Source organism: Telmatherina bonti, assembly GCF_933228915.1.
Source record: "Telmatherina bonti genome assembly, chromosome: 7".
NCBI classification, from domain to species: Eukaryota; Metazoa; Chordata; class Actinopteri; order Atheriniformes; family Telmatherinidae; genus Telmatherina; species Telmatherina bonti.
Genome location: NC_136625.1, coordinates 31223842 through 31235998, shown reverse-complemented (window position 1 = coordinate 31235998; position 12157 = coordinate 31223842). Strand labels below are relative to the sequence as shown.

At 41.5% G+C, this 12157-nt stretch overlaps 1 protein-coding gene across 2 annotated transcripts in view; it reads left to right on the top strand.

Annotated features, from left to right (window-relative positions):
* dis3l2 (DIS3 like 3'-5' exoribonuclease 2) overlaps nt 1–9700 on the top strand; it is a 14947-nt gene extending 5247 nt beyond the window's left edge. For both annotated transcript variants that reach the window (XM_079244223.1, XM_079244224.1), the window contains exons 8-21: nt 473–702; nt 780–953; nt 1036–1115; nt 2394–2506; nt 2648–2755; nt 3129–3362; nt 3758–3837; nt 3937–4120; nt 4247–4333; nt 4482–4629; nt 4865–4995; nt 6172–6276; nt 6513–6617; nt 7764–9700. In XM_079244223.1, coding sequence (XP_079100349.1) covers nt 473–702; nt 780–953; nt 1036–1115; nt 2394–2506; nt 2648–2755; nt 3129–3362; nt 3758–3837; nt 3937–4120; nt 4247–4333; nt 4482–4629; nt 4865–4995; nt 6172–6276; nt 6513–6617; nt 7764–7865 — 1881 coding nt within the window. In that variant the 3' untranslated portion in view covers nt 7866–9700. The remainder of the gene's footprint in view (nt 1–472; nt 703–779; nt 954–1035; nt 1116–2393; nt 2507–2647; nt 2756–3128; nt 3363–3757; nt 3838–3936; nt 4121–4246; nt 4334–4481; nt 4630–4864; nt 4996–6171; nt 6277–6512; nt 6618–7763) is intronic.
* The last annotated feature ends 2457 nt before the right edge of the window (nt 9701–12157 follow it).

Genomic DNA, 12157 nt, shown 5'->3' with positions numbered 1-12157 from the left:
GTATATATATGTATGTATATATGTATGTATATATATGTATATATGTATGTATATATATATATATATATATATATATGTATATATATATATTATATATGTATGTATATGTATGTATATGTATGTATATATGTATGTATATGTATGTATATATGTATGTATATGTATGTTCATATATATATATATATATATGTATATATATGTATGTATATGTATACATATACATATGTATGTATATATATATGTATGTATGTATGTATGTATGTATATACGTGTGTATGTACATATTTACATATGTATGTATAGGTATATACATATATTTTTCTTCATTTTTTTTTCATTTGTTCGAAATAACTTAAACAAAAATAAAAATAAATAAACCTGAGATCATTGTGTTCTTTATCGATGATTTTCTCCCTTCCCTCGGGGCGAGTTTATTAAGAAGACGCCGCTTCCCTTATCATTAATCTGCCAGGTGGTGTACATTGTTGAGAAGAAGCATTCCCGTGCTGTCACTGGCTTCCTGAAGTTCCTGCCAGACAAACCCTTTGCCATGTTCTCCCCTGTGGACCACCGGGTGCCACGGATAAATATTCCCCTGTCAGACTGCCCTCATGACTTCAGTTCCCGCGCCGGTGATTACACCAACACCTTGTTCATCTGCCGCATCACCGACTGGGCCATTGACAGCAACTTTGCAGAAGGGTAAGGACTGAATCCTGAGAGGGAACTTCTCTTTTTGGTCTGACGCCTGTGCTGAACCTTGTGACGTTCTCCCTCAGTCGACTGGCTAAGACGCTGGGCCAAGCTGGAGAGATCGAGCCAGAGACGGAGGGCATCCTGACGGAGTACGACGTTGATTTTTCCGACTTCTCAGATGAGGTGTTGGACTGTCTTCCTAAGAAGCTGCCCTGGACCATTCCACCAGAGGAGATGAAGAAGAGGAGGGATCTCAGGTAGGACTTTAGGTCTGGACCACTTACTGCTTCCTGTTCTATGTACCACACAGCATAGAAAATATCTCTTCGTGCTCTTTAGGAACGAGTGCATCTTCACAATTGATCCTGCCACTGCCAGAGATCTGGACGATGCCCTGTCCTGTAAACAGCTTCCAGATGGTAAGCAGCTACACTGCCCTCACTTTAAAGTGCGGGCCAATAATTTACATTAAATACATGGTATGGAGATGCATCAACAAGCTGTTGTGCATGTTTGCACATGGTCATCAGGGCGTGCAGGCTCAGAGGTTTAAAAAGTGGAAAAAACATTTTTCCACTTTGTGCCATCTGTACAGAACGAGACAAATGAAATGTCTCCTCTTCCAGTTATAGCTAAAAGTGAAGCCTTTGTCCTCCTGAGGCCTGCATGACAAAGTCTGATTAACACACACACCAGTACCTGTTAACTGGGTTGACTTACAGACATTCAGGATTCTGATAAGTGGTCCGACCAATCACAGACAAGCAGGAACCCTGCATAGCAACAACTTCACTATGAAGGAGCAAATTGTTCTTCAGAAATATGAAGAATCTAAACGCATCATGCAGGCTAAGAGCAACACTGTTGCTACAACAGCTGGGAAGAATTGCTGGCAGAAAGTCACAAACTGTAAATGTGTAAATTTGTGACCTTTCCTAAAATGTATTTAACAGACAAAACAAACAGACATCTCTCTGATCACTCAACTTCTCTTCATAACGGTACAGATGTTTCACACAGATGTTCCTTTTCTTCATATTCTTTTTGAGGCTCAGCAACATGCAGGTGTGTGTTTTGTGTTGTAGGATAAATTCCTCACCATGATGGCAGGAGTTGCAGTTCCACCATGTTTGACCTTATTATTAACTCATTTTATCATCAGCTAAACGAAGAAAAAAAAAGACGTACTTCAAGTCGGTCAGTGACAAGGCTTTAATTCTGCATCACAATGATGCGTCTATCCCGAAACTCCTCTCACAGCGTTGTCAGGTTGGGCAGCCATTTTCCAATAGAACTGATTGTTCAGCAGGTGGTGTTTTATACTCGTCCGCTTGTCCAGAACAGAACATAACCTGCTCTGAAAACCCTGAAGTTACCCCTATAAGAGAAAATCCAGCTTCCTCATGCAGGCCTCTGGACTCCTTGAATTGTCAGTAAGCAGTTTTTTACTGGTGTTTTCACCTCAAGGTGGAAGCAAAGAGTCTGGAAAGACAAAGTGATGTATCAGCAGAATAAATTGGTCCAGATTTTATTATAGTGCTGATCTGTTGTCATACGTAAGGCTCAAAAATGGAGATTGAAGCGGACCAGTGATCAACGTTTAGTTTCCACTCCTGCAGAGTCTCTATTGAAACTTTTCCAGCAGGCGTGCTTTGATTGAGGAAGCGTTTTGTCCTTGCATCATATTTTTAACACAGGGAACTTTGAGGTAGGAGTTCACATTGCTGATGTGAGTTATTTCGTGGAGGAGGGCAACGCTTTGGATGCCAACGCCAGCCAAAGAGCAACCAGTGTTTACCTGGTTCAAAAGGTGAGACCACTTCCTCGCCTGAAATCAAATAAATGTCCCGTCTCATTTGTCAGCCAGTGTTTTGTTTTCTGACTTCTGATCTCTTTAGATGAAACTTTTATTTTCTCCTGCTCTGTTGGGCTGTGTTTGTCTTGTCTGCAGGTGATTCCCATGCTGCCCAGGCTGCTGTGTGAAGAGCTGTGCAGCCTCAACCCTCTCACAGACAGACTCACTTTCTCCGTCATCTGGAAAATCACACCTGAAGGAAAGGTAGAGCTGCATTATTGCATTTTAAAAACGTTACCAGATAGAGGGAGGATTTAGCTTTGGGACTTTATATCAAAGGGAAACTTGACTTTAGATCAGGAATCTTCGGGCTTGGTCCTCGAGGGTCGGTGTCCTGCAGGTTTTCCAAGTGTTCCTGCTGCAACGCACCTGACTCAGACTCAGACAAGCTCTGCACATGTCTGCTAAATACACATAGAGGTGCGTTGCAGCAGGGACAATTGGAAAGCCTGCAGGACAGCGGCCCTCGAGGACCAGGATTGAGGATCCCTGCTCTAGATTGTCTTTCTGCCACAGTGTGTTTATTTTCTTTTTTCTATGTTGTCTGAGAAATGTATGAAACCTATCCACCCTGCAGATCCTGAACGAGTGGTTTGGACGCTCAGTCATCCGCTCCTGCGTGAAGCTGAGCTACGACCACGCTCAGAGCATGATAGAGGCTCCTGAGAAGTTGTTCTCTCCTGAAGAGCTGCCCCCTGTAGACCCCCAGCACCCCATCGATGAGATCCACCAAGCTGTGCTCAACCTGCACTCTATCGCCAAACACCTCCGAGCTCAGCGCTTCCAGGAAGGAGCCCTCAGACTAGACCAGGTTGGCCAGCATTTTACTGCAATGCCTAAACTGTTTCCCATTTAAACCAGCACGTTGTAACTTTAACTCTTTCAGTTCAAGGCTTTTCGTCATTCTGCGTTATTTATTTTATTCCTGCTGAAGTTTCAGGAAACAGCTGTTTAGATTCGTCTCCACGGATTTTTATTCTTGTTCTCGCTGAGTCAACAGACGCATCATGACTAAAAATTCAATTTATAATGAATGAATTATTCTGAGTAACAACCAGTCAGACATCTACATGTCAGTATGACTGAACCATGCAGCTGGACCACGCCAGCTGTTGGTTAGAGGAGATTAGAAATTAAGATTTTATTTCCTATCAATTTTTTCTGAATATTTTTAATGGGTTTTTTTTGTCTTTTTGTTCATTTCAGTTGAAGCTTTCTTTCACCTTGGACAAAGAGTCCATGATGCCACAGGGTTGTTATATTTACCAGTACAGAGACAGTAACAAGTGAGTAACATCACTTCTATCAGCTTCTTTCTATTTTTTTTTTTTTATTTTCCTGAATTTGTCTTCACTGCCTGAATCCTACTCGATTCTGTTCCTTAGGTTGGTGGAGGAGTTCATGTTACTTGCTAACATTGCCACAGCGCACCACATATACCGCAAATTCCCAGAGTTAGCCCTGCTGCGGCGGCACCCTCCCCCAAAAGCCAAGATGGCGGATGAGCTGCAGGAACTGTGTAACCAGCTGGGGATCGACGTCGACCTGTCTTCTTCAGGAGCGTTACACGTGAGTTCCAGTAGTGGGAAGATGAAGATGGGATCGGTCTGAAAGCACCAACAGACTGAAGTCAAACACTTTTAAAGTTTTTTTTTTTTTCCTTAATGACATCATTTCTGTTTCTGCAACTAACAGAAGAGTCTGAATACGTTGCTTGGCGATGACGAGTACGCCTCCGCCAGAAAAGAGGTCCTCACTCACATGTGCTCCAGACCCATGCAGGTCAGAGTTCAGTCTCTTCATTTCCATCCTCCTGTTTAAACTGCTTCTAAGTGTGTGTGAGTGTCTGTGTGGTTTCCAAACATTTTAACGCTCTCAGCGATGTCGCAGCCGTTACCTCCATTTGATCTGATTTGTTCCTCTCTCCCAGATGGCGATGTACTTCTGTTCAGGTGTGGTGAGGGAGAAAGAGCATTTCAAGCACTACGCCCTCAACGTTCCTCTCTACACACACTTCACCTCGCCCATCCGACGCTACGCTGACATCATCGTGCACCGGCTGCTGGCGTCTTCACTGAGTACGTAACTTTTCCACAAAGAGCTCTGACACATCAAAGGAGTTGTGTTGTTTTAAACACTGCTGCTGCTGTGAGACGCAGCCAATCAGAGCTCGATCTGCGTTGTCTGTCCCATCACAGCTGGTTACGCTTCTCCTGCTTCTACTTCTCCTTTCAATGATGGCGAATTTGACATTTAATTGGCACATTTTTGGGCTAATTTGGATATTTTTGTGTTTACTTCATGTTTGTACAGAGTGTGGCCCTCGTTTAGGCCTGTCAGCAGATGAAGTTGAAAAACAGGCAGCACGCTGTAACGACAAGAAGACTCTGTCCAAGAGGGTCCATGAGCTCAGCACCGAGCTCTTCTTTGGAGTGTTTGTAAAGGTGAGCAACCAGGTCACAACATGCTTGTGCAGCTGTGTTCAGATTAGTTACAGATAAGTGTTTTAGATCTTTTGATTGAAGCAGGAAGGAATTGTGATGTTGTGAGGACAGACCTGAACAACACGGATGTGGAGTTGACAGGAAAGGAGAAATAAAATGCTGAGTACCCGACCAGAGATGTCCAGTGCTGCTGGGTAATCTCATAAGAACTACCTCACTAGCAGGACGGTTCTCAGGGGCAATGACTGTTCAAAAAGAGATGGACGTAGCCTCCGTTACGTCACCCGTACGTTCCTGAAGAGCTAAATTAAAGCTTGGTGGGCGGTTTCTACCATTGCCATCTTGGCAGGGGCGAGTGTGTCGTCTTGCCTGGAAAATACATATATGGGCAAAGAGGTGGAGCTGAAAGGGGGGCTGTGAGCGTCATGGTGGATGATTGACATCGAGAAAACTCCGAGCTTTCTGTAGCTAAGAGCTAACCGAGCTAACCCCGAGATAACAGGAGCTATCCAGCTAACGGAGGTAAGCGGGCTAACGCTATGTCACGTTGGTAACTGGCTAAAAACCGCAGTTGTTCTACGTTCTTCTTACTTGAAGCGGGAGATCTGGTAACTGTCAATCAAAAGGACCCGCCCCTAAATATGCCGAACTCTGAGATTAAATTACTTTTAAACGGACAAGTTAGAAAAAAATTCACTCCCCCCACAGTTGTCATGAACGTAAACCTGACCTATAAACCGAAAATGGATTTTTGAACCAGGCTGTAAACATGTTTATTTCTGCTTTGATGTTGGTTTTTTTTAACATGGGAGTCTATGGGGATTTGCTCTGTTTTGCAGCCCCTGGTGGATGAAGGGGGAACTGCAGTTTTATGCACATACAGATAGGCTTCACTTTTTACCACCGGAGGTTGCCGCTTGCTCAGGGGTCAAATATCCCACCTTGAATGAAGTTTAGCCTCCCGTGCTTTCAGTGGAAATGAAAGGAGTCAAGGAAAGAAGGTGTAAAAGACCTCTGGGGGAAGTCTGGTTCAGATCACATGATCATGAAGTCTGACTTTAGAGAAATTTGACGGAATACAACATTATCTGTTTTATTCTGTATATACCATGCTGTCAGAGTAGATAGTAGATCTTCAAATTAACAACGATAACTTTCTAATTTGATCTGAAACAGGAGTGTGGCCCACTGGACTCCCAGGCTATGGTGATGGGAGTGCTGGATCAGTCCTTCGATGTGCTGGTTCTCCGATACGGGGTGCAGAAACGCATCTACTGCAAGGTTGGCGCCTTTATTCTTACTGTAATCATTTTATTTAAAGAACTGACTCATTTTTATCAGCAGCAGATTAAACAGGAGTCACTTTCAGAGATGTTGGTGTCCAGCTGCTGTTTAATCATACAGAAACATAAAAACCTCTGTCGGGGGTGCAGAGACGGTCTGGAAAGTGATGCTGTGACAGCACTGAACCAAACAGCAGAGATAAACGTTTTAAGACTGCTTGTCTCCACTTGCAGACTGTTGCAGGTCTGTCCTCCTTCCACCATCACAAGGTGGGGAAGACGTCGGAGCTGACTCTGGTCTGGATCCCGGAGGACCTGGAGGGACCTCCCATAGAACAGGTTAGAACCGCCGACACTGATGCATTTTTTTTTCTTGTCTTTTCCTGATGATGATGAGTTTTCTCTGTTTTCTGTTTAAACTGATTTATAATTTTATTTAACAAAAATCAGGCAACTATTCACTGCTCCTGGTTTTATAAACTGTTACTGACTTTGTCAAGAGTGAACTTAAACCTGTAGGCGTGGAAACGTGACTGACACAGGGAGCACGGTGATCAAATCTGTCAATATGCTTCAGGTTGCTGGAGTGTTTGTGGTTTATATGAACTTTTCTTCCACCAGTAAGCTCTGATCTTCCCCAGCATAGCAGAGGCTGGTGTGGAATGTAGGTGGGTGAAAGGTGCCGTATTTCTCTGTTTATGAGAGGATGTTAAATTAGAAGTATTTTATAATCTTCAGATGAATGTAAAAGCCGTGTCATGAGGAAAGTTGTGTTGGGAATGTCACATATGAATGACTTTGGACATTTACTGATGAGTAATCACACTTTTATGCAAAAGCATGAATACATCTCCAGTAACCTTGCCTTGGAAAGAATAATGTGTGATGTTTGTGAGGGAGGGGGCGTAAAGGTCCATAAATATTCTAATTTCTTTAGACTGTATAAATAAATTGTGTTGTTATGGCGACTAACACAATAATTGTGATAATTTCGAAGTGCCGTAAAACCAGTAATGTATTTCATCCTATTCTTGTAATACTTAAAAAAACAAAAAACATGCACCCAAGGAATTTTTTTCTTATTAAATCTTTAGCTGCTTTTTTTTTTTTTTTTTTTAAATTATTGGCTTTATAACATTTAAAATGGCAAATTATTATTGGATACATACAGTATGTATCATTTAGCTTCATATATGGTTTTTATTTGATACACCACTGTTATCTTTATTTGTTTGTTTATATATTTATTCATTTGGTGTCATTTATTTGCATTTTTACTTTTTTGAATTTTTTTAATATATTTTTATCATATCTCATTTTTTTCTCTGCCTGATTCCTCTGCTATTTGGTTTTTTGTAAGTTCTAGAAGCTGAAAGTATTAATATAAAAGAAAGAAATCGAGCTGTATGTGGTTGTTGGGAAGTCTTTTTAACCCAAGCGAGGTGTAAACCAAACAAAATCAGAGTTTGCTGTTTCTCTTCGCAGGTCATTTCCATCTTCTCGCTGGTGGAGGTGCAGCTCAAAGCAGACGGTGCGCCTATGAAATACAGCGCAGTGCTCAAGAGGCCCGAAGACGGCGGCTCCTAAAACACTAACACGTTGCTAGAAGTCCACTGCCTTGCCTTCATGATGAGAGACGGCGATTGGCTTGTTTAGTAGAAGCAGAACTGCAATTCTACTGTGGCGAAGGAATCAGAGGCAGATTTCAGTGTTTTCCCGTCTCGAAGATTTAGTTTCCTCATTTTTAACAGGTCGATGGCAAACAGCTCAAACACGCACACTACATGGCATCTGTCCAGTTTCCAAGGTACGAAAAGTTTGGACATACTTTCTCATGAAGTCCAATGGGAAAGCGTGTCCAAACTTTTGACTGGTAGTCTACCTTTCCTGATATCAGTAAAGACTAGAAAATGATATCCGTGCATGTCGTCGCTGGTTTTACCGCCTGTGCAGGCTGAAACTAACTCTTCTGCACGCGGTTCGCTTTGGAAACTGGACGGCTGCTGTGTGAACTCATCTTGTAACTTGCTTAAAATACGTAAAAATTCCACACTTGGTGTAATGTTGTTAATCTGTGTGGGTTTCACACTGAGTTTTCACTCAGATGAAAACATAAAAGCAGCAATGAGTTTCTTTTGCTGATGATTTCTTGACCTAATGAGGTCGTTTAGATGTGACATAATTCTTATACACAGTCTAATGTGTAAAAACTGCTTTTATAAACTTAAGTTTAATATTAGTGATTAGCTTCCTGATAATACATGAGTAAGACCCATGTTTGTGTTTTGCAGAAGTAGAAAGTATAGGACACTACAGAATTTTACTCTGTTGTATTAATCTGTGTTGGACTTAAACACGTTGAGGCTTTAGAGGCTCAAACTGTCGCTGCATCATCATATGCTTAAAATCCGTAACTTGAATGAAAGCTTCAGTAGAAAGCACCTGGGCTTATTTGTCTCGCGTCCCTTTCAATAGTCTTCATTTGGTCTGGATTGTAGGACGTCCAAGATGCCTGTGAGGCAGGAAGCGGAAGTGGAGCGTCCTCCAAACCGAGACGTACAGTTACTTTCTGCTGGAGCTTTAAGAATAACAGGTACACCAACTTTCACATAGAAACACACAAACAGCCACTTCCTGTCATCCATGATGGCGGTTTTAGGTGTGTGTGTGTGTATGTGTGTTTGTAGCGCTTTAAGCAGGAAGTGTTTTCCTTTGATTAGTCTACCCTGTGAGTATTTAGCTGCTGAGCCTCTTCAGGTGAAACGCGGCTCGTTTCTCTGATTAAATTCTGAACAGACGCGGTCATTCATGTGACATGGTCTCTGAGCAAAGCTTCAAGGTTTCTGTGTTTTGTTTGTTTGGTTTTTTTGGGTTTTTTTGTGCAAGTCGAGCCAAAGTTTCTGCACTTGTCAACTCCTAGTTTTTCATTTAAAAGATGGAAATGACTTGAATGTGAACTGCTGCTGGAAGTGGTTGGTGGCCTTGAGATCTTAATGACGTATGTTTTGTTTTTTCTTCTGCTGTGTGTGATTTTTATTTCAACACTCGGATTTTTAGGTTTGATTAGTGCGACAAAAAGACACGATGGACCTCGTTCATTTAAAACGTCACTTTCAGCCTTAATTTAATGAGATTGATTTGATTCAACGGGGAACTCGCTTTTGAGTGCAGCTGCACATTTTAAATCTGTCGTCTGTGTTTGATGGTCATGTCTGAGTGAACGGTGCCACGTTTTATTTTGTTTTCCCTTCTTTTTAATGTTGTGCCACATCTTGAAAACAACCATTTAAAAAAACTTTGACATGATCTGTAAATGGGTTTTAAAGTCTTAATTCCCAACAAAAAAACAAACTGTAGTCTGTGTAAGAACATGTGTCTGTGTGTGTATATGGCTAATTAAAAATAAAATTCACAATCTGGCTGCAACATTTACAAACTTATATCACAGTTTGTTCTGGTGGTTGTTTTTTTTTTTCTCCCCCTCCCCTCCCCCCCCCCTCTTCAGAACGGCCCTAATTAGGGCTGTGACAATATGCGTTTGTCCCGATTCGATTCAGATTTTTTGGGTGCTGATTCGATTTAAATTGCTATTCTCACAATTCTTTGATTTTGCTGATTTTTGTAGATTAAAAACAAAAGAAAATGTATAAAACTTAGTTTTGTTTGTCATTTTTCTTTATTTCTATTGGGGGGAATAAACAACACAGTAGCCAGACCATCATTCTGCTGCTATAATAAGACAAGTAAAAAGATCAATAAAAACAATAAAAATGACAAACATTTTATAGTAGATTCATTTTTTTTATGTGGAAAAGAAAAACTCGATTGATTTTTTTGTTTTAAAAAAAAAAAAAAATTGTGAAGCAAAAAAATCCCAATTTTCGATTTTTCGATTAAATTTTCCCACCCCTAACCCTAATTGTTGGCATCATAGATTCAACAAGCTGTTGGAAATGTTTCTCAGATTTTTTTCTCCACGTTGACACAAAGCATCACAGTTTCTGCGCATCATGATGAGAATCTCCCGTTCCACCACATCCCATAGCTGCTCTGCTGGACTGAGATCTGGTGACTGTGGAGGCCGTTGGAGGACTGAACTCATCGTCATGGAGATGATGTGAGCTTTGTGACATGATGCATCATCCTGCTGGAAGTTTCCATCAGAAGATGCTACACTGTGCTCAGAAAGGGATGGACATGGTCAGCAGCAGGACTCAGGCAGGCTGCGGTGGTTAAATTACGGTTGTTCCTGGTGTTACACTCGCAGCAGCCTGAACTGTAGGATGGATCTTTCATGCTATCATGTTTGCGGCTCATTCTGACCTGAATGTGGAGCTGAGATGGAACCAGTGGTTGAGTTCCTGTTACCTTCCCATCATCTTCAGCCAGTCTGCCCATTCTCCTCTGACATTAACAAGACGTTTTGGTCCAGACAGCTTCTCCTCACTGGATATTTTTCCAACCATCCTCTGTAAACCCTTGAGATTGTTGTGTGTAAAAATCCCAGTAGATTAGCACTCTGAATTACAACCATGCCACTTTCAGTCACTTTTCCCATTCTCATGCTCAGTTTGGGAGTTCGGATCAGGTCATCTCGACCGCGTCTACCTGACTAAACGCATCCAACTGCTGACGTGGGATCAGCTGATTTTTAGTGTAAAAAGCAGCTGTTGTGTGTACATAAACCATACAAGCTCTTTCACATTTACCAATGGCCTCATTTAAAAAGTACATGCACTGACCTAGTTATGTTTTTATCATAAATATTATCATTTCCTGATGGGAAATTTAAACGGACCTGCTTTTTATTGGTTCACTGGGTGGAAAAAGAGGGGAGAGGAAGCAACGTTTACTAAACCATGCATGTAAACAGACGGTTGACAATGTTTGCTGTTCACCTCATGACCCTCTCAGTTCCCTCCTCTTAAACTACCCTCCTGTGTAGCTTGTATTACAAACAAACAGATAAGCTGTTTCTATTACCAAGGAGTGTTTTCCAGATAAACCTTCAGCAGTGTAGAGCAGCAACGACTCCACCCTTAGACTGCTGTGCAACAGCTGATGAATAAAATTATGACTTTTACTCATAGTTTACTTTAGATAAAAGGTTGTTTTTTTTTTTATTTCAGACATGGGCAGTTTCATGACTTATGTGCTTTTAAAATTAGCAATAAGACAGACAACACAGTTTTTTTTTTTTATTGAACCTCTGTAGTTAGACAAGTAGAAGAAGACTGATGATGCCAGTAGAACTCACTGGTTGGGTCAGACCATAACAAAGTGTCCAATATGTCTTTTTGTGAAGGAGAGATTATATTTTTTTCTTTCAAAATGAAAATCCTGGCTATGTAAGCTTTCAGCATCATTCCAGTGATGCTGAAGTCGTCCTGCTTTGGAAAGTTACCCAGCAGCACGTGCTGCAGCAGCAGTGACGTGTTTGTTTCAGAGGTTTTATTTTCTCCACTTTGACCCCGTCATGATGGAATTCCTTATCAGACCTGAACACGCAACAGTCAGCTGCCAAGAATTTAAACCTGAAGAAGAACTTTACAGGAGTGCAGATGTTTCCAGTCAGGGTAAAGCACACGTACCTGTGATTCACCTTAGTGAATCACAGCTGAAACATACCTGAACTGCTGCTGCTGCTGGTTGCATAACAAAGCCTTTCAGAGAGGAGTTCTGCTCTTCCTTCAGCGCAGTAACTTAATCTCACATTTACATCTTTATTGCCGTAACGGAGACTCTCTGATTTACACAAGCAGGGTCCAAAGGCTGCACATAAATTCATTACAGCACTCAGTGTTCCTGGTGAAACAGGCTGTTTATGTAAAATATTATTCAACATCATTAAATACTAATCCGTCATTCTCTTCAAATAA